This window comes from Talpa occidentalis, unplaced genomic scaffold (assembly GCF_014898055.3).
Source record: "Talpa occidentalis isolate TD23 unplaced genomic scaffold, MPIMG_talOcc4v2.1 talOcc4.2, whole genome shotgun sequence".
In the NCBI taxonomy this organism is placed as follows: Eukaryota; Metazoa; Chordata; class Mammalia; order Eulipotyphla; family Talpidae; genus Talpa; species Talpa occidentalis.
In genome coordinates, this window is record NW_023602073.1 from 152039415 (window position 1) to 152064734 (window position 25320).

At 62.8% G+C, this 25320-nt stretch overlaps 1 protein-coding gene across 9 annotated transcripts in view; it reads right to left on the reverse strand.

Annotated features, from left to right (window-relative positions):
• The window catches only part of PDE10A (phosphodiesterase 10A), a 145210-nt gene that overhangs the window by 65268 nt on the left and 54622 nt on the right, over window positions 1-25320 (reverse strand). For 2 of the 9 annotated variants that reach the window (XM_054697965.1, XM_054697964.1), the window contains exons 1-2: window positions 17717-17970; window positions 17367-17566 (exon numbers count right to left, since the gene is read on the reverse strand). The exons of 4 other annotated variants lie outside the window; for them this stretch is intronic. In XM_054697965.1, coding sequence (XP_054553940.1) covers window positions 17367-17566; window positions 17717-17741 — 225 coding nt within the window. In that variant the 5' untranslated portion in view covers window positions 17742-17970. Of the gene's footprint in view, window positions 1-7919; window positions 8109-17366; window positions 17567-17716; window positions 17971-25320 lie in introns of those variants that run through there. 3 more of the 9 variants (XM_054697969.1, XM_037520702.2, XM_054697967.1) reach the window with 2 other exon arrangements.

The following is a 25320-nucleotide window of genomic DNA, read 5'->3' on the forward strand; positions in this document are numbered from 1 at the left end:
CATAGAAACGAGAAACCTCTTCCGTCCTCTGCACAACACGGATCGTCCTTGGGACATCCTGGGAGATTCTGGAGCTCAGACGGGGGCAGGGACCGCGTGGGCCCATCGCGTGTGGCTCCCACAGTGGAGTTGAGATGGGGGCACTACCAGATTGGGTGCAGGGGAGGGGCAGGCGGTCAGAGGCACAGACCTTGGGGTCCTGTCGCAGTGTCCACTGCGTGCTGGGAGTGGCGAGCGAGCGGATCTCCAAGTGGCCCCCCCAAACACAGGTTGACCCCGGGTGCAGAGGAGGTGCTGGCTGTCATGCAACCACCCTCCCTCAAGATGTCAAATAGCCGAGTAGGGCCCGTCACGCAACCCCAGGCCCCAGCAGCCCCTTCCATTGTGCACCAGCAACTCTTCTCTCTGCCTTTAACTTGTGCCTGCTCGTCCCCCAGTGCCACCAGCCGACACTGGACATCCTACCAAGAGCCCCCCGATGTGCTCGCCGTGCCCAGGGCCACCCTGTCCCACGCAGGAGTGTGCCTATCCCATGAAAGCCGTGGCCAGGTCTGTCCAGCGTGAAGTCCTCAGTGCCCCCGTGGGTGCGGCTTTCCGGGCGCCAGTCTGTGCTTCTCACCCCGCTTGGCTCGTGGCTGCTGCAGCTGCTCCTTCGCAGCTAGAGGCTATTAGACCCAACTTCTCTCCACAAGGAACAGCAGCCCCGACAGCCCAGCGTGGCCTCCACGCGCGCTCCAGAGGCAACAGGAGCAGCGGCCATCAGCCAGCTCAGGGCGAGCACTGAGACCTGACTCCAGGCCCCGGGGCAGATCGAAGCCCCACTCGGGCCTGAGCCAGGACAGGAGACCTGGCCCTACCCCCACTCCCCAGGCGACTGCACAGACATGGCCACACGGCCGGGGAGGCTCATGGGAACGCGAGGCCGGAACCCAAGGAGGGGCCGAGAGGCTGGTCAGTCGAGACACAAAACCAAACCGACGCAAGCCCCAAGGGGTGAAAGTCCAGCAAGGACAGGACACCAGGGCCCCGTGGCCTGGCGAACGCGGCTCTCGCCCTCGCGCTGCCCGGCGTGTCCCTGCAGGTGACCGTTTGCTGACTTAGAAGAAGGCTTCTCATCTCTTTCCCCAGAATTTGGTAAAGAATGGGTATAATTTGACAGATTTAAAGATAATGCTAAAATCCGATGCCTCCAGAGTTCTTCAGATTTTGCAAAAATATGTCACTGTTTTCTCATGACTGAAACATCTAACTTAAAGGGAGTTTGATCATCCACAACAATTGCAGGCATCTCTGCTTGCGGTGACAGGGCAGTAAATGGACCCGACCCCCCCGGGCAGCTAGTGCTTCCGGAGTAAAAATGAGCCCTAACAGTAAAAGCTGGTCTGGTCTTTGACAACTCAACTAGAGAACTGCATTTTGAGGGGGAAATACTGTAACCGCAGCCTGCGCTGCCGAACCCAACGACTCTGAAATGTCTCTTAAAATAGGGATACGGAGACTCCGATCCCCACGGCGGGGGGCACAGCGCACCTGGCCGCCCGGGACGTTCAAAGCGTAAGACGCTCCGAGAAACAACAGCTCTCACGTCTCGGCTGCTAGGAGGACCGAGCACCGTGGTGACAGGTGAAGAGGACCCTGTTCAGGAGGAAGGCGCACGTGGGAAGGCACGTCTCTGCCCTGCATCTCCAGACCTTGACCTTCTGTCGCTCAACAAGCCTCAACCCACAAGCAGAGGAGCCCCCTGCGGACGCGGGGCACAGAGGCGGGCGCCCAGGTCCCGAGGCCCGCCCAGCCTTCACCTCCCCCCCTACCCCGGGGGACCGCCCGTGCCATGCCTGGGCCCGTGTCCTCATCCGGACAGCACACGTCTCCGAGGCTGACGGCGGGCAGGCCCCGGGGTCTCTCAAAGCTGCTCCGGGGTGGACTCGGCCACTGGCCCCAGGCACGACGGCCAGGATGACCGACGTTATCACCGCTGAAAACACCTTGGAAGACAGACCCCCACGTGGCTCCAGCGTGTGGTTTCATGAAGAAACGGGGCACGTCTGCTCCTGAGCCCAACCCTGGAGAAAGCGGAGGTCGCCTTCCCGTCAGCAGGGCTGGTCGGGTCCCTGCCGTCCAGGAAGCACAGACGCTGCGGGGAGGGCTCCTCCAGGCGGCTTCCAGAGACCAGTCTGCACAGCTGCCGTGTAGAGCAAAGACGCAAACCCAGGCGTGTCCACAGAACCCTGACTACGAGCACAGCAGCTGCTGTTTCTTCAGGGGCGTGTGGAAAAGCGTCTCGCTTCCCCCTGGCCTCCGGATGCCAAGGCCGGGCCCACCTTCAGGCGGGACCTTGGGTTGCTCTGCTGGGCTGGGGTCGGCCCTTTTAACCAAGGAAACCACGTCTGTGCAAGGCGAGGACGAAAACTCCCAGCTCACGCTCAGCAGCACTGACCTTGCTTTGTGGTGTGTTAGTGTCTGACCCCGCACGAGCCGCGGTCTTTGAGGTGTCTCCTTTCTCTCATTCTGTGCTAATGGGATGCTGTTATCTCGAGCTCTCGACACCCAAAAGCGACAGTGAGGAAGAGAAGCAAAGCTAAAATGCGTGTTAAGGTTCATTTCACAGATCCAAGGCTCGACGTGAACGCATCTGAGGTGGTGTCCCTCACCAACGGACCTGACAAGCGCGTAAGACCCGCAGACAGAACCACCTCGGTACTAACGATAAAGACACGGGCCAGAGACCTGGAGTGTCCCAACCCAGCGAGGGCAGCTCGCTGGGATTGAGCGGCGAGATCGAGACACTGACTTCCCGTGACGGGTCACAGAACATTCGTGAGCCGTGCGCTTCTGAGCCCCAAAACCCAGGAGCAGGTGCAGAAAAGCACCCGCACTGGTGTCGCTTACCAAGCTCGAGTGCGGACCCGCCCTGGCCACGCCGGCTGCTCCCCCTGGGCGACCCCACCACCAGCCAATGCCAGAGACTCCGCTCGGTTGGGGGTGGGGGCGGCCTCCAGAAGAGAGGAACGCGGCCAAGCTGGGCCGAGAGGCACGGAGAGGGGGCGGCAGGGCCCCCTGCACCCAGACGTGGCTCAGAGGGGCCGGGGAGGCGCAACAAGGCCAGGGACGCGGCTGAGCCCGAGCCGAGAGCTCCCTCGAGCCCGGGGAAGCCTTAATGCGCGAGGAGAGGCGGGGAGGACAAGGAGCGGGGACAACCCATGAGCCAGAGGACGCCGGAGGCCCAGCCCTGCTGTCCACGGACCCACACGGCCGGCTCCGCCTGCTGCACAGACCCAGCGCATCTGTCATCCCACCCCGCGGCCGGGGAAACCGAGGCAGGCAGCAGCCGAGCCTCAGGGCGGCAGTGACGTGGGCTGGCTCTGGCGCTGGCTTCCCACCCGTGCGAGCTGCCTCCAGCCCAAGGGCTCCCCAGGGGCTCCTCAGGTCTCGGCTCCCAAGGCCCTGACTGGAGGCCCAGGACCCAGGGGAGGCAGGAGGGGCAGGCACCGAGCAGCGTCTCTGCCCCCCGAGGGCCGAGCGCACCTTCACGCGCCCACCCCTGCCGCCGCCTGCTTGGACGTCTGTGACGGCGCCTCCATCAAGCACGACCCCGCGACCTGGAAGAGCCAACACTGAGAGCACGTGTTGCCGTCACGTGACTCACTCATCCTCGTGTGCTCTGCGCGGCGGACGCCGCTCGGGAATAAATGTACGTTAAGGCTCTGCTCAAACCAGCTTCAGTGGCCGGAGGGCAGCCCGCGGGGGGCTGACCCCCCGCCCCGGTCAGCGGCTCCCCTTGTCCGCCCAGGAGGGGCCCGCAGCCCACGAGAGCCGCGCACTCCTCGCTAAGTCACCACGGCGGCGGCGCGGGGAGGCCGGGGGGGCGAGAACGGGGACCCCACGAGACGACCGTGCAAGCAGGACTCCAGGGGCAAGTGCAGGGAGCGCGGTCCGCTCAGACCGGCGCAGGCGAACGCTCCAAGGACAAGACTCACCTCGCAGCATCAGCCCGAGCTCCGGCCCCCAGAGCAGCACCGAGAGCGACGCGGGGAGTGCTTCACGCGTCCACGCTCGCTCCCTCGCCAGCCACATGCGCCGACTGCTCCTGAGACCACCCCCGCCCCGGGGCCAACTCTGAGAAGGATCCAGACGGAGTCAGAACCGAAGTCTTAGAAAGAGAAGAAGCCGAGGGGGGAGCTGGGCATGCGGCCAGGGCGCCTCCCCGCAGTGCTGTTCCCCCCAGAGAACCCCGTTATGGTGAATTCCCTCCTGGTCCTTCTGGAGTCTTCGCGTGGCCCCCGCACACCCAGTTCTCGGTGAGAAGGGCCTTTCCTGTCCCGCAGGGTCACACACCGCCACGCTGCCACAGACTTTCTGCTCAGGAGACTGCAGAGAAGGCAGCCTGAACAGGCTAAGTGCAGCTCTCAGAGCTCCGAATCCGTGGCGTCCCGTGTGTGACAGACGGGTGCGTAGGGGAAACCCTGTCTCCCTCATTCAGCACTCACCCCGAAGTGAATGAACTTGAAATATCAATTTTTAAGACTTAATTTTTAATTTTTTAAAGACTTATTTATTTATGAATACAAGAACTGGGGTACGGGCCAGAGGTGTGGGGGTGAGAGGATTCACCAGAGACAAAGCAGGGAAGAGAACAGGCAGATCCACTGAAATCCACTGCCGAGGGGAGCAGCGGGGAGACAGGAGAGGTCTGCCGCGCCCTGTGGGTAGCTCCCTGGCTGGGGATCCTTGCGCTGCAGAGGCTACAGGCAGCGTCACAGTGCTGTGCTTAACCCCTTGTGCCACCAGCGAGGCCCAAAACTTCGTATTTTAAAGGAAGTTTTAAATCAACAGCAAAAGCCAGGGGAAGGCCCAAAGGTGCCCCGCTCACCCCCAGCCCCACATGCGCAGCCTCCACATAACCAGCTGCCTCCCCGGGCGGGGAGTTGCCATGATCCATGCCCCACCCTGGGGCATCAGGGACCCAGAGCTGGCGCCTGACGGCCCCTGATGGGTTTGGACAAACGCACCCCGGCGGGTCCCCCGCCCCAGCACACAGCACTTCTGCAGCCTTCGCGCAGGGTGAGGAGGGATCAGAAGCCCGGTCGGCGCTGTCCCCGCCAGACCCGCCTCATCTAAGCTCCGTGACCAGCAAAGGCACAGGCTGAGCAAGGAAGAAGTGCTGACCCAGACGCGTCTCATGAAGAAAGGCCGCGGCTTCCCTCATAGGAGGTTCTGAAAAGACGCCTCTAAAGTGAGTCACCGTAAGCCACGTCCATTTTCCTAACCACGCCCCGTAAAGGTGTATTCACGTTTCCCCGGAAATATCTGCCAGGAAAAAAACTAAAGCTACATATTAAGGAGATGGTTTTGTCATAAAAATAACGACTCTAATAAAGTCACCAAGTAGACGTGATCAACACTGACGTGTGTTATTTTTAATTCACTGGCCTGCGTCTTACAGGAAAGTGGTGGGTTCATCTGCTCGGCAAACTGGAAGAGACACGCTCGCGCCCCAGCTGCTTCGGCCCGCTCCGCCTGCAGCCAGCCTGTTGCTGTTTCACAGTTTCACACACAAAACCAGGCTCATCCGAACGCAAAGGCAGGAGAGAGAAAGGGCAGGGGAGTGTCCCCCTGCGGAGGTCCGAGGGGACTCTGAGGTGGGGGTAACTGAGTCTGAACCTGACGCGCGAATGAGTCCCCGAGAGGTGGAGAGAAAGCGCCGTGGTGAGGGGACACCGAGGGTCAGTCTGGGGTGGGTGCTGGAAGCTGCAGTAACTCAGCCAGGCTGGACGCCCAGGAGGTGCCGGCCAGGGTCAGGGGACCTGACAGTCACCAGCACCTTTGTCCCGAAGGGAAGGCAGCTGCTACAAGCACCTTCTCTACCGCCCCACACCACCACCCCGGGGCTCTATTAGTCATCATTAGTACCAGTTCAATTTAAATTATCTCAAAAAAAAATAAGCCCTCCTCAGTAATGTGGCCTGGCACAATGCAGATTTAAAAATGATGAAATCTGGGCTAAAAATATGTTTCCTATCAATCTGCAGAGTTCTGTAAGTGGTCCTCACTGTCGGCGATGTTGGACCAGCCCCTCAACACCTCCAGACTCTGCAGCCTTGTCTCTGGAGGGGGAATTTCGGGGCCGGGAAAGCCCCCCCCCCCCCGGAGGACACGGCTGCGCCTCTGCGCCACGTCTGCTGGGCTGCCCTTTGTTCCAAGGCCCAGGTGAGGCCTGGCAGGTCGGGGGCCAGGACGAGTCTGCCTACTACAGCTCCCCCAAGTGGAAAACGGGGGACTCCAGCTAGTCTGGAATCTGGAGGCTGATGGGGCAACGTGGGTGTGCATGGTTAAGAGGGACCCCTCCCCACCTGGAATGGGGCCCCAGCCCCTCTGCCGCTCTGCGGGCGTCTCCCCTTCCTGAGCGCCCTGTCCTGTCACCTCCCGGCAGCTTAGTCGCTGGCTTCCTCCTGCTGCTCCTGAACGTCTTCCTTTTTCAAAGCCCCCAGTGGGGTTGAGGGCCCAGGAATACCCCAAGCACCGGTGAGAGCAAGCCAGCAGGAGGCAGCGGCCAGGCGGGCAAAGCCAACAGGACGCTGAGGGAGAGCTGGAGCAAAAGTCTCACAATTCCATTCTCAAAAAGTTGTTTTAATTATCATCTGTTGAACCTGACAAAAGCAGGCACCATGAAAGACAGTGCCTGGAAGGGGGAAGTAAGGTTTGGTGTCATCACAAGTCAAGGAAACCGTGACCCTGATGCCAGAGTCCGTCCGGGTTGGGCAGGGGCCTCACAGCTCTTGCTCTGCAGCTCAAGTATCACAGCAGAGGTGCCAGGGCTGCAGCCAGGAGGACACCCCAGGCCCTGGCTGAAGGCCCAGAGCTGAACTGGAGCCGCTTATATAGACAACTGGGCGGGGCTGGGTCTGCTTTATGCAAGTAAGGTTTACAGTCAGTGCCCTGATTGGGGGAAAGCTTGTCAAGCAGCGATTGGTTAGATTCCAGTGCTGGGCGTGGCTTGCCAGTGAGGTTTCACTCCTGGGCGAAGATGCTCTTAGCATCCCCATCTTGCCTGGGCTCATGGGCACACCTGCACAGCTGGACGTGCCCGGGTGCCCTGCACACCTGCACAGCTGGACATGCCCGGTGCCTTGCACACCTGCACAGCTGGACATGCCCGGTGCCCTGCACAGCTGGACATGCCCGGTGCCTCGCACACCTGCACAGCTGGACATGCCCGGTGCCCTGCACACCTGCACAGCAGGACACGGCCAAGTGCCCTGTGCATCTGTACATCTCCGATGTGCCTGGGACCAGACCCTCCTCAACCTCCCACTCTGGTTGTTATTCAAAATTTTTTCTATTTACCAAAGCCAAAATTCAGAAAGAAAGCATCCAACTAGCAAGTGTAGAAGTGCCATTCAAATCTAGGTTTATGAAATTAAAAAAAAAAAGCCATGGGTTAAAAACTACTCAGAAGAGCTGTCACGGCAGCTCCCACCAGAGCATGCTGCCCGCCCTGAGCCTCATGCCAGACCCCTGGCCTTGCCCACCCTTCAGCATCCGTCCATGTAAACACCTGCTCGCCCTCAGGGCAGCCCACGCCCCCCACAGGCTCTGGCTTCTTTTGTGTTCCAACACTCTAAGCAAGTTCCCCTACTGAGGGCTTGCCGGTGCCATCTGAAGTCATTTTTCAGACGGGCTCAATAAGGGGATGAGCGCCGAGGGAGAAACCCGCAGGGCTGCACGCGGTGACACGCCACGGCCAGGGTCCAGCCCAGGGGAGCGCCCGTCCATCTCCGCCTCTCAGCTCACCCTCCAGCCAGCACCCTGCTGATCTGTTCTGAATTCTGACTCTAACTTCTTTGCAAGTCGAGACTCTAACTTATTTCCCTTCCTAGCAGCTGCTCATCTAAGCGGCGTGCGTGGTGCCCACCATGCACCTGATGAAGGTTTCTCAAGGGTATTTTTGCAGCCGGTTATTTCCTGCAAAGATAAAAAATAGTCTGTCAGCATTCACAGGTGCTTCTGAAGATCACTCACATGCTCACTCATTGCCTCCTAGGCCCAGAAACTTGGAAGCTTTCTGGAGAAAGACAACTCGAGACGCGCTATGCTGTGATCCGCACGCTGTGGAGCCGCACTCGCCCCCTCCCCCGCCCCCAGCCAGCCGCCCTGGACGCTGCTGGCCGGCGTGAGGCGCGCTGCTCCGTCAAGTGCCCGCGAGAGGCGCAGGCGTGAGCCTGCCAAGGCGTCACCACATCACGTTCACGTTGACCACGCGCTGAGGTCTCGTACGTGGATGTATTGAGCTAAATGGAAAACACGGTTGAAGTTAACCTCAGCCATTTCCACGGGCCGTGCGGGAGCCCCCAGCTCTGCCGCCACCCCGAGACTCCCCGTGAGCCAGTGGACCGAGCCAGAGTGGACTGTCAGCCGCCGGCGGCTCTGGCCCGGGGCCCCGCGTGGAGGGGGGAGCCAGGGGGCCGTTTGTCCATCCCCTGCAGCGGGGTCATCGCCTGTGAGTCCACAGCCACGGGACCTGCTCCGACTGGCCGTCCTCCCTGCCCTCTTTGGAAGTCACTCTTTCCAGTGGCTGAGCAGGGAGGGGGAGACAAACAACCCTCCGCTCATCACAGGCGAAGCACACACTCCCCCCAAAGCCCACGGACAGCCCCGTGCACCCTCACATGGGCTCGAGGAGAGCCTGGGGCGGGGGGTGTTGTTCTTATCCCCTTTCACGAGGAAATACCTGAGACAAACGTCGTGATTTGCCCCGGGTATCCAGGTATCCGGGTATCCGGGCACTCCTTGGCACGGGACTCCTGCCAGGTTCTCAGGCCCAAGCCAGCACCACTTCGGAACCAGCAGTTCTGTTACTTCCTGCGGCCACCACATAAATCACCACCGCGGTGGGGGGCCGCGGAGCCGGAGCAGCAGAAAGCCCTTCTCCCCCTGCTGGCGACGACCCCGCCGGGAGTCCGGCCCTGGGCCCCGCTCCTGACCTGCACTCGTACCGCGTGGGCCTCCGCCTCCCGGTCACGCCGCCCCGCTGAGCGAGGGCACCCCTGCTTCTCGCTTGTGCGGAGCTGGTGGCTGGAGCCAGAGCACCCGCACGGGTCGCAGGATGAACCCCTCTCAGCATCCTCAACGCGGCGGCACTGCCAGACGCTGCTTCCAAATAAGGCCACGCTCCCTGGGTCTGATTTAAGATGTGGACACGTCGTGGCGAGGGTCAAGGGGCTGCCCCACGCAGGCCGCAGCACCCCCTCGGGCCGCAGAGTCACTGTCCGGAGAGGCGGAAGGGCTGAGCTCCAGGTCGCAGGCGCCGGCTCTGGCCCCCACAGCCGGAGCCGGTCAGGGCAGCGTCAGGACGAGGGGCCAGCAGCCCCGACCTCAGACGTGGCTCTGCCGTGCGTCACCGCGCAAGGTTGGCTAAATCCACCCCCGTGGCCTCCGTTTCCCTGTGACCCACAAAGGCGGCAGCGCCTGCCTGGGGTTTGCGGGCGTTCAGCTAGACAGCATCTGGGCGCCGCGCGCCCGCCCGTCTCACGTCTGTGTATGCAGAGCAGTAAGCTCGGGTCATCCCACAGAGGGTCTCCTTAGAGAGCCCAGTGCGCATCTCCCCCGCAGTTCCAAGCAAATCTAGGGCGTAAAACATGAATTTACTGAAAGAATGAGACGGTGTGCTTCAGGGGGAGACCTCAGCACCCGGTTGGCCTTCCACAGCCATCAAACCGCCAACCTCCGCCCCAGCGGCCCAGCGCCTTGCGGGGAAGCACGGGAGGCTGAGGTGTGTCTCTTACCTGCCCCCGCCCCAGCTGGGGCCACTGCCCAGAAGCAGGACAGTCAGGAGGGGATGCCACGCCGGGCGGAGCCGGCTCCCTCACTGCCCACAGCCCTGCCCAGGGGGCGCTGGCGGGGGGGCACTGCCCTTGGGCCCTGGGAGAGTCCGCAGCCTGCAGAGCCCTGAGGCTCGTGTCCTTCCAGCATGAGCAGTGAATGCGGCTGTGGGGAGCCCTGGGCAGCGGGCGGCAGCAGCAGAAGCCAGAGTGAGAGCGGGTGCTGCAGTGCGGAACCCCGGGAGTGACGGAGAGAATGTCGGGGCCACCCCCCCCGGAAGACCAGGCCGGGGGGTCACCCGGGAGGCTGGAGCCCGTGGCCGCGCCTACAGACACCCCCCTTTCCGCAGACTGTGCTCAACTCTAAAACTTTTGTAAGAGGCAGGGTGGATATTCTTAGTGACTGCACAGGACCGGGTCAAGAAAGCAAACAAGACCGTGAGCCTGACGGGATGCCTCACAGGTGCAAACGAGAGGCTCGGCCGGGCGTGGCCTGGTCGCACGCCCAGGACGGGGCGCAGGTGAGTGGGGCTGAGCCGACGCCTCGGCGCCCCCACACCACGCAAGCGCGCCCAGAAAGCTCGGCTGGGCTAAGAGCACGAAGCAGCCTGCTGACGCGATGCCCTTCCAGGAGAAACCCCTTCCCAAGTCCGACCTGATTTGAAAGGTGACTCTCGTCTCTTCCACCAGGTCGGGACACCCGGCACTCAACACGCGACGCTCCCGGCTCTGCGGCGAGGCCCCGCCCCGAGGGGCTTCTGCGCCAGGATCCGCCCAAGCCGGAGCTGAGTCTCCCACAGGGGAGCCCTCAAGGCAACGCCATGCCCCCCTTTGGCCCCCCGGGGAGCCCTCGAGGGGACGCTACCTACCCCCACTCGCTCTCGCAGCAAGTCTGGATCCCTGCGGGTCACCTTCGTCCCAGAGGCTGTGTCTGTCCAGTCTCCACAATACACAATCAGCCCCTCCCAGCCGCTGCCCTTGGGGGACACAGGGTGGGTCCAGGGCAGGTCCAGGGGGTCTCAGCCACACACTCCCCGACCAGCCGGTGCACGCCTCGCTGGGTGTGTCTCTGCCTCAAGACACCTGGCTCAGGCTGCTGGTGGCGGACCCCGAGCGCACGGCCAGCTGAGACACTGGCCCCGCAGAAGCCCTGCACACCTGCTCCTTAGGTGGACGGCGGGGAAGCTGCGGTCAGAGCGCCAGACTGGGCTTCCAACCAGCGCTGACCTCAGGCCCGCGCCAGGCCCGCCGGAGCCTCCTCCCGAGCCGACGTGACATGGCAGTTCTGTGCTTTCTGGATTCCCGGGGGCCCACAGCGAGCCGCTCCGGGGGCGAGCGACCTTCTGACCGCACAGGGTGGCGGCTCAGACTCGGTCAGCACCGCGAGAGCAGGGCCGGGCTCTGGCCGGGTCTGTGACTCCTGGTCACGTGTCCGGGACGCCAGCAGGTCCCCACCCCCGGCGTGCCGTCTCCTGGCCGGCCCGTCTTCCCGCAGAAAGGCCGCGGCGGTGAACGGGGTGCCGGGTGGTCACGGCCGCCGGCTTCGCTGAGCCCACAGTCGGGCGTCTCCCGCCCCGCGGGTTTGAGACCATCGGGACGAAAACACAGATGCTGGTGACAGTTTTTAAACGTGACACCGACCAACCCCCCCACCGCCAAACTTGCCACCGTATTTCACACCAACGCCAGACTCCGCGTCTCCCGGCGGCCCGCCGCGCAGGGCGCGTGATGAATTAAACATATTTTCTGCTAACAAACATTCCTTTTCTGCCAAACAATTCAGAAATAAAGCTCAACGGTTTAAACAGACAAGAACCTGGCCCGCAGTCAAGACAAGCAGGGCGGGGCCGGGGAGCTCCACGCTCCAGCAGACCTGCCCTCGCAGACAAAGCCTCCCCGCGCGGCTCAGCGGCGGGAAGGGAGCCAAGGCCCTTATCAGCCGGGGGACATGAGGACGGGCCGGTGTGCGTCAGCCGGCGGCGGGCCCGGCTGATGGCAGGGACCCGAGCTTCTTTTATCTCCTCAGCTGACAGGTCTGCTCTGCCCCGGCCGCCGCGTGTGACGGAGGGGCAGGCGCGAGTGGCGAGGGCGGAGGCCCCGCGGCAGCGGCAGGCCGGGCCACGCGCTAACAAAACAAACAGGCCCTGCGGGACCCACTCACCTGAGCTTAGCGAGCGCAGGCTTCTTTAAAGGAGCTCCACTCTGAGACAGCACTTCCCGCGGCCCGGGAGAACGTTCCGGAACAGAGACTCCATCACAGCCCATGAGAAACAGCAAAGGAAAAGCTGCTGGCGAGGGGCCCCTTCCTCCCCACGTCAGCCCCACTGGAACGAGGCTTTGGGGGCTGGAAATAACATTCAAGTGGCTTTCAAGGGCCCCCCAGTGTTCACACCTCTACACCCCATCCGACAGGGGCCCCAGCGGGGTCAGGGCTTGGTCACCTCACGTTTCCAGAGGAGAAAACTGCCTTGTTAAAGTTCCCCCCAACCAATGCATAAAAACACTCCATGCTCGGGCCTCCCCGGTGGCGCAGCGGTTGAGCGCTGGGTTGCGAAGCTGCCCGCGGCCTCTGTGGCGCCGGTTCGATCCCCGGCTGCTCCCCGGCCACCGGAGGAGGGTCCCGCATGGCGCGCAGACCTCTCCTGCCGCCCGCTGCTCCCCTCAGCAGTGTCCTTCGGTCCTTCTGCCTGCTCTGCTCCCCGCTCTGGCTCTGGTGGATTCTCTCACCCTCCCGCGCTTCTGACTGTACCCAGTGCTTGTATAAACAAACAAAACAAAAATAAATAAATAAATAAAAACATTCCTCTATTAAAAAAAAAAAAAAAAAAACACTCCATGCTCGACTTCAAAGTCACTGGAAACAAGTTTCTACTATTTAGAGAAATCACTCCTGCTAATGAAGTCAGTTGCGCAGTGGGATCGAGGCTTCTATTCTGAACTCCCAAGGCAGAGGGCGCCGCAGAGGTGAACAGTCGCCTCTAAGAACACGGCGCCTGTGTCCAGACCAGACGCACGAGCCCCTCAGGGCTCCACTGCGCACGAACTGCGGCCCCGGCTGCTCAGCCAAGAAAACACTCTCGACACTGCACCGACCCCGCCGGGTCCCCGCGGCTTCGCGGTCAAACCGAGCAGCCAGGGCAGGGGTACGCCAGGCTCATCTGCAGGGTGGGGTGCCGGGCATGGGCGGGCCCTGACATGGGGCCTGGCCTGAGGCCACAGCGGGGAGGGGCCCGTCCGCCTGGGGTCAGGGGTGGGAGGAGACGCAGCAGTGGCCCGAGGGAGGCTGGCCCGTCCCTCCTGCGCCTCAGACACACCGCGACCCCCGCTTTCCTGAGAAGCAGGCCCTGCCTGACTCCGTGCCCCGCTGCCACGCCAGCGGGCCCACGACATACATTTCCTATTTCCATTCCATGCCACCAAAAATATACCAGCTAAAGAAAGATGTTTCGTTTCCTTATCTCATTTTAGCTTTAAGTGAAATAATCAAAAATGAAAGAGAGCGGGGAGCTGTGAAACCAAGCGAGGGTGTCCCGGCTGGCCTGTGTGTGCACCGCTGCTCACGGCGCCCTCGGGTTTTTTTGTTTTGCTTTAAGATTTTTTTTCTTTATTTATACAAGAACCGGGGTACAGACAAGATGCGCGGGAAGGTGACAGGACTCACCAGAGACAGAGCGGGGGACAGAACAGGCAGACTGACGAAGTGCACTGCTGAGGGGAGCAGCGGGTGCGGCAGGAGAGGTCTGCTGCGCCATGTGGGACCCTCGGCGACCAGCCGGGATCGAACCGGCGCTACAGAGGCTGCAAACAGCTTCACAGCGCAGCGCTCAACCAGCGCAGCGTTCACACCAGGGAGGCCCAGCCCTCGGGCTTTTAATTCATCACATTCATCCCCAGACACACGCCTGACACAGAGAATGTCGGTACTGGGTTGATGGACAGGTGGACGCACGGCTGGAGGAGTGACTGGAAAACCAAACACATCGGCGGGAAAACTGGCAACTTAGGAGGCAGGCGCCGCAGCCTGGGGTTTGCTCCGCCTGTGCGGTGCGAACTGCAAGCCCGATACCGAGCTAGAAAGTGAGGCAAACAGGTTTCAAAAAGCCCGGCCACCCAGGTGTGTCGCAGTTTCAGTCGTGTTTAAACTTCAAAGTGCAAATTTAATTTACAGAAAAATTAAGGAATGTCAAGTAGGAGAAAAGCACTTCAAATGGCAAATGTTAAATTTAAATATGCATATTACGTGATTTTAATTTTTTTGACACACAGATTTAAAGGTATAAGATTCTTCTAAGAAGTACTTCAAAAGTAAGTATTTTCAACTGCAGACACATTGGAGGAGGAGGCAAATTTTTAAATCATTGGTAAAAATGTTTCAAAGATGTTTACAGAGGCTAGAAGAGCCTCAGAAGCAGAGGAATAACCATTTTTTAATGACTGACTTTCCATTTAAAATAATACCCACGTTCATTTCAAGAAAATCTTGGAGCTTGGCTTTTCCCAATTTTACTAACTACGCCACGGGAGGCTGTTGCACAGGAAACCAGTCCTGATGACAGCGAACAAGCGCGGGAGGCCAGGGGGCCAGGCGTCTCACACACACGCTTCCGTGTATCCTTCATGACTTTCTACCAAGTCATTCCCTCCCTGTTACAGACGGGGGAACGAGCGCAGAGAAGGCCAAGAAGTCGGCCACAAGCCAGCCTGGGGCAGGCTGGGTTACGCCGGTGTCCGTTCCTGGCCAGGCTCTCACTCCGGGCGTGGAACGTCCCACCGCCGTGCCCCGTGCGAGCTCCATGGATGTCTCGGCTTCGCCCAAACGCCCCTCGAGGGCTCGCTGTGCCTGCAGCTGCAAAGCCACAGCCTCCCCGTCACGTCGCCCCCGCACTGCGGTGACGGCGCAGCTGCCCCGGCTCACGCACTCGTGAGATGCACACACCTGGGGAGGGGCGGAGGAATTACTGAAGCTAAAGAAACATCAGGCTCAAAAGTAGTGTTGACACTTGCATAGTCATTTCTTCTCAGTGACCAGTTTAAATCAAAGTAAATTTAAAAATAAGGAGCCACCCTGATGGCACATAGTCTCAGCACTGTGAAGCTGTCCGCAGCCTCCGCTGCACGAGTGTAATCGCCAGCCAGGGAGCCACCCACAGGGCGCGGCAGACTCTCCTGACTCCCCGCTGCTCCCCTCAGCAGTGGATTTCATCTGCCTGTTCTGCTCCCCACTCTGTCTCTGGTGTGTCCTCTCACCCCCACACCTCTGGCCTGTGCCCCAGCTCTTGTGTGCATAAATAAAACAAACAAACAAACAAATGTGACTGCAAGAACAAGCTACGGTGAGCAGGAGTAAAGGGGAGGAGACCCACGTCAGCGGGGAGAGTGCGGTCAGCTCCGTGCAGGGGACGGACAGAGACCTGGTGAGGAGCCCCGTGAAGTGCACGGGGATGCGGGTTCACACCTGAACCCCACACAACGTCAGAGACCAGTGTCACTTCAACTTTTTTAAAGCCCTAATTAGGAAAGTTAATGATAACGTTCTAACATGAGTAAAAACAGCAAAAACACGGGGCACTACCGTAGACTAAAAAAAACCCAAAAGATTCATGTATTGACTAGTCAAGAGCAAAATCTACCGCTAATATTAAAACATGATTTAGACACATTTCAATTTCTTTAAAGCCAGGCTGGCAAGCGCCTGCCGTGAGAGACTCTAACGATCACTGAAGAAGCCTGAGAGCAGCAGACGTGCTCCCGGCCTACCCCATCCCGCAAAGATGCTCCCTCTGGACCCTGCGGTCATTCTGAGCAAGTGAGGGATGCAGAGACTAGTCCAAACCCCAAAGACCACGAGAAGCTTCCTCAGGTTCCTTCACTCCGTCAGAGCCAACAAATCACCCCCAAGTCGAGGGATTCAGCACTCCCACTGCAATGAAATTCTTGCCGAATCCTCCTCGCCTGAAACACCAGCTTTCCCGGACTTGCTTCTTATACGGGTGATTTTGAGTCATAATTGTTTAAGTTGCCTTCCTGGCGCCGCTCCCGCAGTGCTGCATTGGAGCTGGGGAGAGCCCTAAAGTCAGGCACCCTGTCCTATCTTTACCCACGCAAAGCCCCCACAGGGGCTCACCCCACGGCGGCGAGCAGGCCCGAGGTCCCGCAGGGCCCCCACCGGGCAGGATCCCCACTCCTAGGGCGGCCGGGACGCCTCACTGCAGGTCCCAGTCAAGCTCAGGCGACACGGACATCCCGGGCAGAGGGCAGGTGGGCGCCTCGGGCGTGTGCAGGAAGCTCTGGCCAGGCCTGGGCCGCTGAGGGGGCAGGACACGAACCCAGCCGCGGACTGGAACGGGCGACACGCGAGGAGAGAGCTTAAGAAAAGGAGGCGCTCGTCTTTCATACACAGTTCACGGTTTAAATGCAGTAGGAACAGTGGGGTTTTTCAAAAACCATCATTCTGTGCACCCGAAAGCATCGCAGCACCACGCTCGCGAGTGAACGCGGGGCGTCGAGGACGCGCCAGGGAGAGACGGGCCCTCCGCGGACCCCGCTGGAGCCAGCAAGCAAACGGCCACGCCGGCAGCAGAACCACCTCCCCGTGAGCCCGGCGGGGTGCACCTGCCGGGGAGAGAGAGCTGGAGCTGCGCGCCCGGACTCGCCCCCTGGTGAGGGCCGGACATTCGGCAACGCCCCTGCCCCTCCTCCGCCCCCCCCCACCGCAGGACCCCGCAGGGGGCCGCACGGCCAGCCAGGTGGTCAGGGCGCCAAGGGCAGGCCCGCCCCAGGGCGCTCCCCGGCCCGCGGCCCTGCTGGAGAGGGACCAGGATGCGGGCGTGACTGTGCTGCGCCCGGGCTGGATTCTGTCTCCTTATTTCCACCTCCGAGCGGCCCGGAAACTGACGATATCTCAGAGATCTCGAAACAGAAAACTTTCAAGAACTATCTGCAAAGTCACCGGCAACTTGTTTTCAAGGTTTTTTTGGTTGGAAAAAGAGAGGGAAGAGCCCGACTCAGCAGAACAGTAGGGGTCCCCAGATACCACTGGGCCAGGCCGGAGGGGTCCCCTCTCTGGAATGAGGGCACACGTGGTCGCGGCCCGGCCAGGGGCAGAGGCCGGCAGCCTCGGGCCTCCCTGGGGAGACGCGCCTCCGCGTCCTCCTAAGCCACCGCAGTGGGCGGGTCACAGACTCGTCAAGGCGGGAAGTTTCCAAAGAACAAACGCCCGCGATCCCGCCTCTTCTTCGCCTGACTCAGGGACACTCCGAGCGTCACCCCTGACCGGGAAGTGGAAGGCCCCGGGGCGGGCAGCTGGGTAAGGAAAGAGCCGGCCATCTGCCTGGCTGCCCAGCTGCTCCCTGGCTCTCCCTGCCCCCACCAGCTGGGCCCCAGGCCGCCAGCCTGCGCACACGCGGGCCAGTCCACTCTGGCCACCTCAGGCCTGCTGGCCAGTCCACTGTGGCCACCCAGGCCTGCCAAGCTCAGGGTTTTTTTGCCAACCCAAGAGGCCACGCCCTCTGCCACGTCGCCCCGCCAGCCACCCAGGGCCACCAGTACCTGTGTGCAGCAGTCCACGACCAAAGCAAACAGCCCAGCAAAGCGCAGCGGAGGCCGGTGCTCCCAGAAGCCTTCCTCGGGCCGCCGGGCAGGGGCCACCTGCCTCGCCCAACTCCCTGTCCCGTGTCCTGCTCTGCGCCCGCCTCCTCCCGGCTGCTCTGCCGGTTCTGTCTTGTCCTCCCCTTGTGGCTCCTCCTGGCCTCTTGGGGTACCGAGCAGAGGAAGCCTCAAGGCCACCGCACACACCCTTAGCCCAGCTACTCAGGGAGCCTCACTGACACAGGGACCCCACGCAGCCGCGGAGGACCAGCCTCAGCAGGGCCGCCCCCTCCCGCACGCAGCCTCCTCACCATAGAGCCTCGCCATGCCAGGCATCCCGCAGCCGCCAGGGCCCACGGGCAGGGGCAGGAGTGCTGGTCTGGCCCGCAGCACGCAGCCTGGACGCAGCCTCCCGGCCCCTGGGCAGCAGGGCAGCTGGGGCTGGCATCAGGCAGGCGGCCAGGCCTGGGACACGGACTGGCAGGTCCTCAGATTCCTTCCCGTCCGCCTGGGTCACAGCTACCACTCGGGGGCCCTGCCGCCCAGCTCTGTCCACCAGGGAAGGACCAACCGCCCCAACAGATTCCAACTGCCAGGGCCGGGGAGGGCTGGAGGGCCGGTTCCCGGGGCGCTGCTGACATCACAGAATGGGCTGGAATCTTCACTTGGCCTCAATCACCCCTTCCGCTCTCCCCTCAGTCGCTCCCCAGCCGGGGTGAGAATCTGACCCCTTTCCAGCAGTCAGCCCACCTGCCGGGGTGCCAGGCAAGGCTCGCCAGGGCGCCAGCCACACGCCGGCCCCGGCGCCAGGGCCGCAGCAGACCCCGGCGGGCAGCAGGGCTGAGCAGGCTGAGGCCGTCGGCGTGAACGGGGTGCTGTGAGGTGAGGTTGGTTTCAGGCTTAACCAGAGGGGCGGCTCCTGGGAGGGCCTCTGCTGTGCCTGAGCGTGCTGCGTGCGCGGCGCGTGCCGAGTGTGCTGTGCGTGCGCACGCGCATGTTGCGCTTGTGCGGACATTTGCACACAAGCACCTGCAACCCTCACAACGCAGCCCGCAGTTCCCAGTGCAGAGGTGTCCCCCACAGAGCCAGGCTCCCCTCTCCCCTCGCCTGCCCCTGCCCGGCCGCGGCCTCCCTCCCGGGAACTTCCCAGCTGCGTTTTCCTCTCAACATCCCTGACCTTCCCACCCATGCAGCGGCGTCCATCTGGCCTCTGCGTGTCCGCGGCCTGGACTCCGCGCCCTGGACTGTGCCGTCAAGGGCACAGAGAAGCACCTGACCCTGAGGCACCGGCAGGCCCACTCAGCACCCCCACCTGCTCAGCAGCAGCATATCAGCACGGGACCCAGGAGTCCGGCACGGGACCCAGGAGTCCGGCACGGGACCCAGGAGTCCGGCACGGGACCCAGGAGTCCGGCACGGGACCCAGCTGGTGTCACAGCACAGCCACAGTTCTAGTCCCCACTCCAGTCCTCCCACTCTCCCTGGCAAATGAGGAGTTAATTCTCTGAACCCACTGACGTGGCGGCAGCAGTCGCCAAATCCGCTGCTCAAAGATTTATGTGTGACTTTAGGGTTTTCTCTTTAGCTCTCGAGCGTGGTAACGTAACATTTAGTTTTTCTTTCTTTTTTTTAATTTTAAAGATTGATTGATTGATTGATTGATTGATTGATTCATACAAGCACTGGGTACAGTCAGAAGCGCGGGAGAATGAGAGAATTCACCAGAGCCAGAGCGGGGAGCAGAGCAGGCAGAAGGACCGAAGCACACTGCTGAGGGGAGCAGCGGGCGGCAGGAGAGGTCTGCGCGCCATGTAGGACCTTCGCCGGCGGCCGGAGATCGAACCGAGGCTGCAGAGGCTGGGGGCAGCTTCGCAACCCGGAGCTCAACCGCTGCGCCACCAGGGGAGGCCCCGTAACATTTAGTTTTGCCAACACTCTGTCACACACCATTAGGTGACGTGTGTTCATCGCTTCTTGTGTGCTGCACAGGCTTTATGTGACTGGGGCGGGAGAACCCGAGCTGCCCACCCAACTCACGCCTGGGGAGACCCTGTCCTCCAAGCGCGTGTCCCAAGAGCCTCACCTTCAAGACACCTGGTCTCTGGTTGCCCCGCCCTGACCCCGCAGAGCTCGCCCACCGGCTTCTCCGTCCTCCCCAGCTGTTCGCCTGCCCTGTGGGTCACTTGCTCTTAGGCGCATCCAATGCCCTGATCTGTTAATGACACGCGATCACACTGTCTCCTCCCACAGCTTCTGAACGTCAAGAGTCCGGCTGAGAGGCTGACCACCGCCCCGACATTTAGCAGCCCTGTCCTGTGCCACCAATTACCGTGACTCGCCAGGCATCAGGAAATGGGGTGATGTGCTTGCTCACTCGCCGACGTCTCCAGAGAGCGTCCTGGCAGCGGGGCCACACGCACAGTGGCTGGCGAGGCAGCCTGTCTCTGGGTCTGCGCTTGCACCTTCCCCGAGACTCTTCCTTGCAAGCCCACTGCCCCCGCCCCGCCCTCGCCCAGCGCTCTCCGGGGCGTCCCGTGACAGGAGAGGAGCATCACACCAGGAAAGCAGCTCCAAGGCCCAAGGGGCAGGTGCACAAGCCGGGTGCTCCCCACCGCATCCCAGTCTCCCTCACACCCTCTCTCAGCAAAGCACTGGGCCGGCTACCAACCCCCGGCCTGGGCTCTGGAGGACACACCTACTGCCTCTGGGGCTCACTCAGCTGGGCCCTCTGGGCAGGGAAGGGGCTGACTTGAATGGAGAGCCCAGGAATCCGCACACTCCCCTGGAGTGACCACGGGCAGCTCCGATGTTGGTCACACGAGAATCTGACCTGGAGCAGAGTTGGGGGCAGGCCAGGTCCACATGGCAGCCAGGTGGGGCGCCCTGGAGACCCCTCCCAAGGGCCGGGGGAGCACCTTCACCACTGGTTTTGTGAAACGTGCTTCATTGCCCGTAAGCGCGCCCCTGTGTGGAATCTGCAAAAAAATGGGCTATTTCTGTGCGCGTGGCCACCCAGGGAGCGCCGCATGGGCAGACACACGAGTCCAGCGGCCGGCACCATTCCTGTACCTGCCCCACACCCACGGGGGAGAGCGAGGGGGCCAGGCGGGGGGCTGACCGCTGCCCCCACACCTACACTTTGATTTTTTAGAGCAAGTCAACCCTACACGCACAAGACAGAAACTCCTGTGGGCAAAAGACAACTGAAACCAAAACTCTGCCTTCCAGATGTGCAAACACCCCCGGGTCAGCAAGGCAGGCGGGGCAGAGGGCACTGCTGGCGCTGCGCCACCAGGGCGTCCACGCCGTGACCCTGTCTACCCTGCAGGCCTCCCAGGCTCCCCCCAGAACACCCAAAGCCCCCCAGGATCCTCCCCAAGCCCCCCAGACCTCCCTCCAGGATCTTCACCGGCTGTCCCTGCTCAACACCCACTTGGAGGGACAGCCCTTGCCTGCGTCCTGCCAGCCGAGGGTGGCGAAGCCAGACTGTGAGTGACGCCTGGTGGGATGGCAGACGGATGAGGAGCCGGCAGCGCGGGTCCGTTTCCAGAGGGTCTCGGGAACGCTGGTGGCCCCGGCAGGCCGTGCTGACGAGGCCGTGGCATCGGCTCTCTGGAGCAGACCCCCGAGCCTGCCCGGGGCCCTCGGGCTCGTGGCCACCCAGGCCTTCCTCCTCGGAGCCACGGGATGTCCTCGTGGCCGCCACAGAGCCCGGGTGGAACACACTGTCGCTCGCGCAACCGCAGGTGCGACAAGGGCGGCGTCCGGCCACCTGGTGTCCTTCATTCAAAAGCCGCTCCTCCCTGGCCGGTGAGGCTCGCCCGGCTGTGCGGGATCACAAGGCACCGCAGGCACCGCAGCCGAGCCCTGGGGCTGTCCAGGTCACGCTGCCCCCGGTGCCTGCACCCCCCCATCCCCAGGCGTGTGAAGACTGCCTGAGGCCGCGGGGTCCAAAGTCGCCATGTCCTGGCCACGTCAGAGGTGCCCCCACACAGCAGCGCGATCAGCCGTCATGACCCCAAGAGCAGACCAGTGAGACGGAGGGGGCAACAGCAGCTTCCTGGTGGGGAGCATTTGGGATTCTCCAAACTCCGGACCCTCGGGGGGACCCCACCCCGCAATACGGATGTGGACACCAGTATGTGCTCCAGGCAGGGGTGCAACGCCCCCCACTGGCTAAGGGCGAGAGAAAGAGGCCTGGGGCGCCCGTCTGAGCCCAGGGAAGCAGAGGGGTGCATGGGCCGGGCAGGGGCCAGCCTGAGAGACGCCCCCTCAGGGGCTCAGCCGCTGCCCGTGAAGCCCGGCCGAGCACGCAGACCCCAGCCCAGATGCGCCCTTCGAAGGAGCGGAGCAGAAACTCAACACCAGACTACATGGGCGGCGGCGGCCCGGCCCCGCGCGAGCTCTGTGAGCAGAAACAACACGTGAAGCGCAGGGACTCGAATCTGACCGCGAGACCATCAAGAGGCAAACAGAAGGGGGGGTCACCCGCAAGAGCCTCTCTTCCGCTTGCTGCCGGGCCCCAGCGGAGCCGCCCTTTCAGCGACGTGCGTGTCACGCCCGCCTCCCTGCCGCGAGCCCCGGAGACGGCAGGCGCGAGGCAGGCGCGGGTCCCCGGCGCGCGGCCTTGGGAGGCGCCTTCTTCACCTGCCAGCGTTTGGATCTTTTCCATGGATCACACCCCAGAACCCAGCCGCCAACGAATCAAATACTTATTTGACAATAGCCGAGAACTGCCAAGTGTGGACGGCGAGGGAAGCCGGGAACGGGGACGTGGGGGCCACACCACCTATTATTAGTCACAACTAAGTGGGGAATGATCTGGGTCAGCGCACAGCGCAGTCCCGCTCTGCAGGGCAGCATGAAAGGTAAGACACAGAATGTTCTAAAGGACGCCTGGCCCTGAACCCCTCAGCCCCAGCCCAAGACGAGGCCCCAGCCCCCTCGTCCCTGCAGCGCGTTCATCCCGCAAGCGGTGCAGATTCCGTGCCCAGCAGCGCCCTCGGCCTCTCCCTCCCCAGCTGGCCCCACTCGGGGTCCCCTTCCGGCGGCCTGCGCCTGAAAGTGAGGGCCAAGCAGAGGTCGGGCCACCCGCCCCTCTGCCACCTGCAGCCCTGGCGCCAGCTGGTGCTGCTGCCACCTCACGCAGACGAAAGGTTCCCACGTTTTCACTCCTTTTATCACAGTCACTCGCGTCGCCGCATCGCTGGTCCGTCCCGCCAGATCCTCTCTGCCTCGAGCTGCGTCCGTCCACACCGCGGATGCTCAGTGCCGAAGCCATCCCCAGCCCTGTCCGCGGGGCCCCACAGCCCCTCCTACGCTGCAGCAGGCGAGTGCGTGAGGGGCCTGGCCGGGCTACCGGGGAACACCACCCGGTTCTGAACAAGAGGAGCCCCTGCCATCCGGCCACAACGTGGCTGCAACCGGAGGGGATGCCTGGAAGAGAAGCAGCTCAAAAGGAGAAGGACAAACACCGGATGATTTCACTGCGGAAAAGGGAGAAACGCAGCAAAGGAGCAGACAGAACCGAACCAAACCGACCTTCAACATGACCGAAAGACGGAGCCTGCGGGGGGGAGACTGGAGCAGGGAGCAGGGAGGGGGTGGGAGGGGGTGGGAGGGGCCGTGCGCTGTGTGGAGGGCTGCGGGGGCTTCGGGGGAGTGTGGTGCGGTGACCTCCACCTGCGGAGGCAGGAACCGCACCCCTGAAGCGCACACCACGCTGTGAACTAACTTCACCTCAGCGAAAACAAACACCTACAGCCGCCCCTTATCGCTTAGTCAAAGTTGTTAACACGGCCCGAAGCGTTTCCACAAACCAGTCCCAAATCACCTCTGCAGCTTCGCCCTCACCCGCAGTCCCCACTAGAAACCCCGACCACCCGCCCGCCCGCACCCCCGTGGGCCCTGCCCCCGTGCCGCAGGCCCCTCCGTATTCTTCGGGTGATGCTGACTCGTCTTTCCATTAAAGGTTCATTTGTTCAGGCATCCGAGAGCCGGGTGCAGGCCAGAGGGGCGAGGCCCTCCGACTCACCCCGACGTGTAAGAACACGCACGACGGACAGAGGCACTCCCGCCGCTATCCTGGAGGCGGCAGACCCGACAAGGCGGCCTGGCGCTCGAAAACCCCTCGCCCAGCCCAGCCCCGCCCCCGCCCGCACCCCACAGGCCAAGGGGAGCTGGTGCTCCCCTGAGGGGCGGCGGGGCAGCAGCAGAGGCCTCGCGCAAGGGCAGAGCGAGGACACGGCCGCTTGTTGTTTTGCTGAAAGAGGGACGTGAAGCTAAACCAAGCACCAGTTCGAGCTCGAGCTCCTCTGAAATGCAGCCCGGATGGAAACGGTCCAAGTTCTACCTGAAAGCCCGTCTGGGCCAAGTGGAGCTGGTGGGTAAGACCCACTCGGCGGGGGGCGCGGGGAGGGCCGGGCGCCCACCCGGTCACCAGGTCCAGGGATGGCTCCGCTGCCCGGCCCGCTGCTGCGGTCACTTTCGGTTTCTGCTCCTGCGACCCGCCCGCCCCCACGCTGGCCGGCCGGGCAGGGACGCGGGCATCGGGCCCCGAGAACGAGGGGAGCCGCAGGAGGTGGCACCATTTTCGTGGACACGGAGCTTGACCCGCCTCCCCGCCCGCCTCCCCGCCGGCGGTGCCGAGAGCCGCGGAGCTTCCTGTCTCTCCTTCCGAGCGCACAGAGGCGCATTCCAGGTCAGATGTGGGCGGGTCCGCCGGCCCCGGCCGCAGGACACGGACGCAAGCGAGGGCCGAGTCCCCCGAGGCCTCCGCACGTCAGTCCACTTCCTCGCCGGGGCTGCGGCCAGGCCTGTGCTCCCTGCACCGCAGCTGCGGGCTGAGGGCCGCTGCCCTCGCCGTGCTCAGCAGGGAAGACAAGACGGGCACATGGGGATCAGGGCGCAGCCCCCACAGCGTGTGTGACCCAGGACGGGGCAGGCCCCGGGGCTGCCCGGGAGGTGTGGCTGGACCTCAGGAAGGAGGCCCAGCAGGCGGTCGTGAACAGAGACTGTCCTCTTCTCCCCACTGCGTCCACTCCCCAGAGCAAGCTCCCCTCGGGCGGCCAGCTGATGTCTCCGTGTGCTCACCAGGCCCCGCCACCCCGGCCAGGCTCAAGGACGAACGGTCACTGCCGCCCACCAGCTGGGAAGCCAAGGGGAACGCAGCCACGGGGCCCGAAAGACTGGCCCCTAGCACACAGGAATCACTTTGTCAACGGACAACTTGGGACAATCGGTTTCTCCCCAGCCCAGCAACTTCAAAGCTGTTTCCTCCCCAGTGGAAAAGCAGGTCTCTGACGGGCACGGGAGGGGGCGGGCACAGCGCCAGCATCTGCACAGTGAAACGCAGCCACACGCGGGGTGAGGACGGGCCGTGCTTTCCAGGCCCCCATGGAGCCACACACCAGCCACCCCTGTAGACGCTGCTGAGCGGGCAGAGCAAGGCCGTGGCTCTGGGTCGGCTGCAAGGGACAGGACCTCGCCCCCTCCCAGGGAAGGACCTGGCCTGGAGGTGCTCGCAGTGACCAGAGGGGTATCCTCAGGCGTGTGGCTCCCTTCACACCTGGAAGAGCAGGCCAGATCCGCCGTGGGGCAGCAGCTGCTGGGGGGGCCGGTCCAGTCCTGGAGAAGGAAAGTTCTGACCCAAGGGGCTTAGTGGGCGCCCCCAGGGGAGGCAAGATGCCTGGGCGGCGTGGCTGGACCCCCATGAGCGAGGCCCACAGGCCGTGTCCACAGGACCGGCCTTTGTGTGGGTCCCGCAGGTGTGGAGGGGCCAAGCGGCTTGGTGGTGGGGTGCCCCCTGGAAGGTGGGGGGCCGTGGCGCACCCTCCAGGGATGCCCGCACTGAGGGGTTCCCAGGACACTAGACTGCCCCTGCTGACACTGGCCAGGCCGACCCGGATGAGGCGAC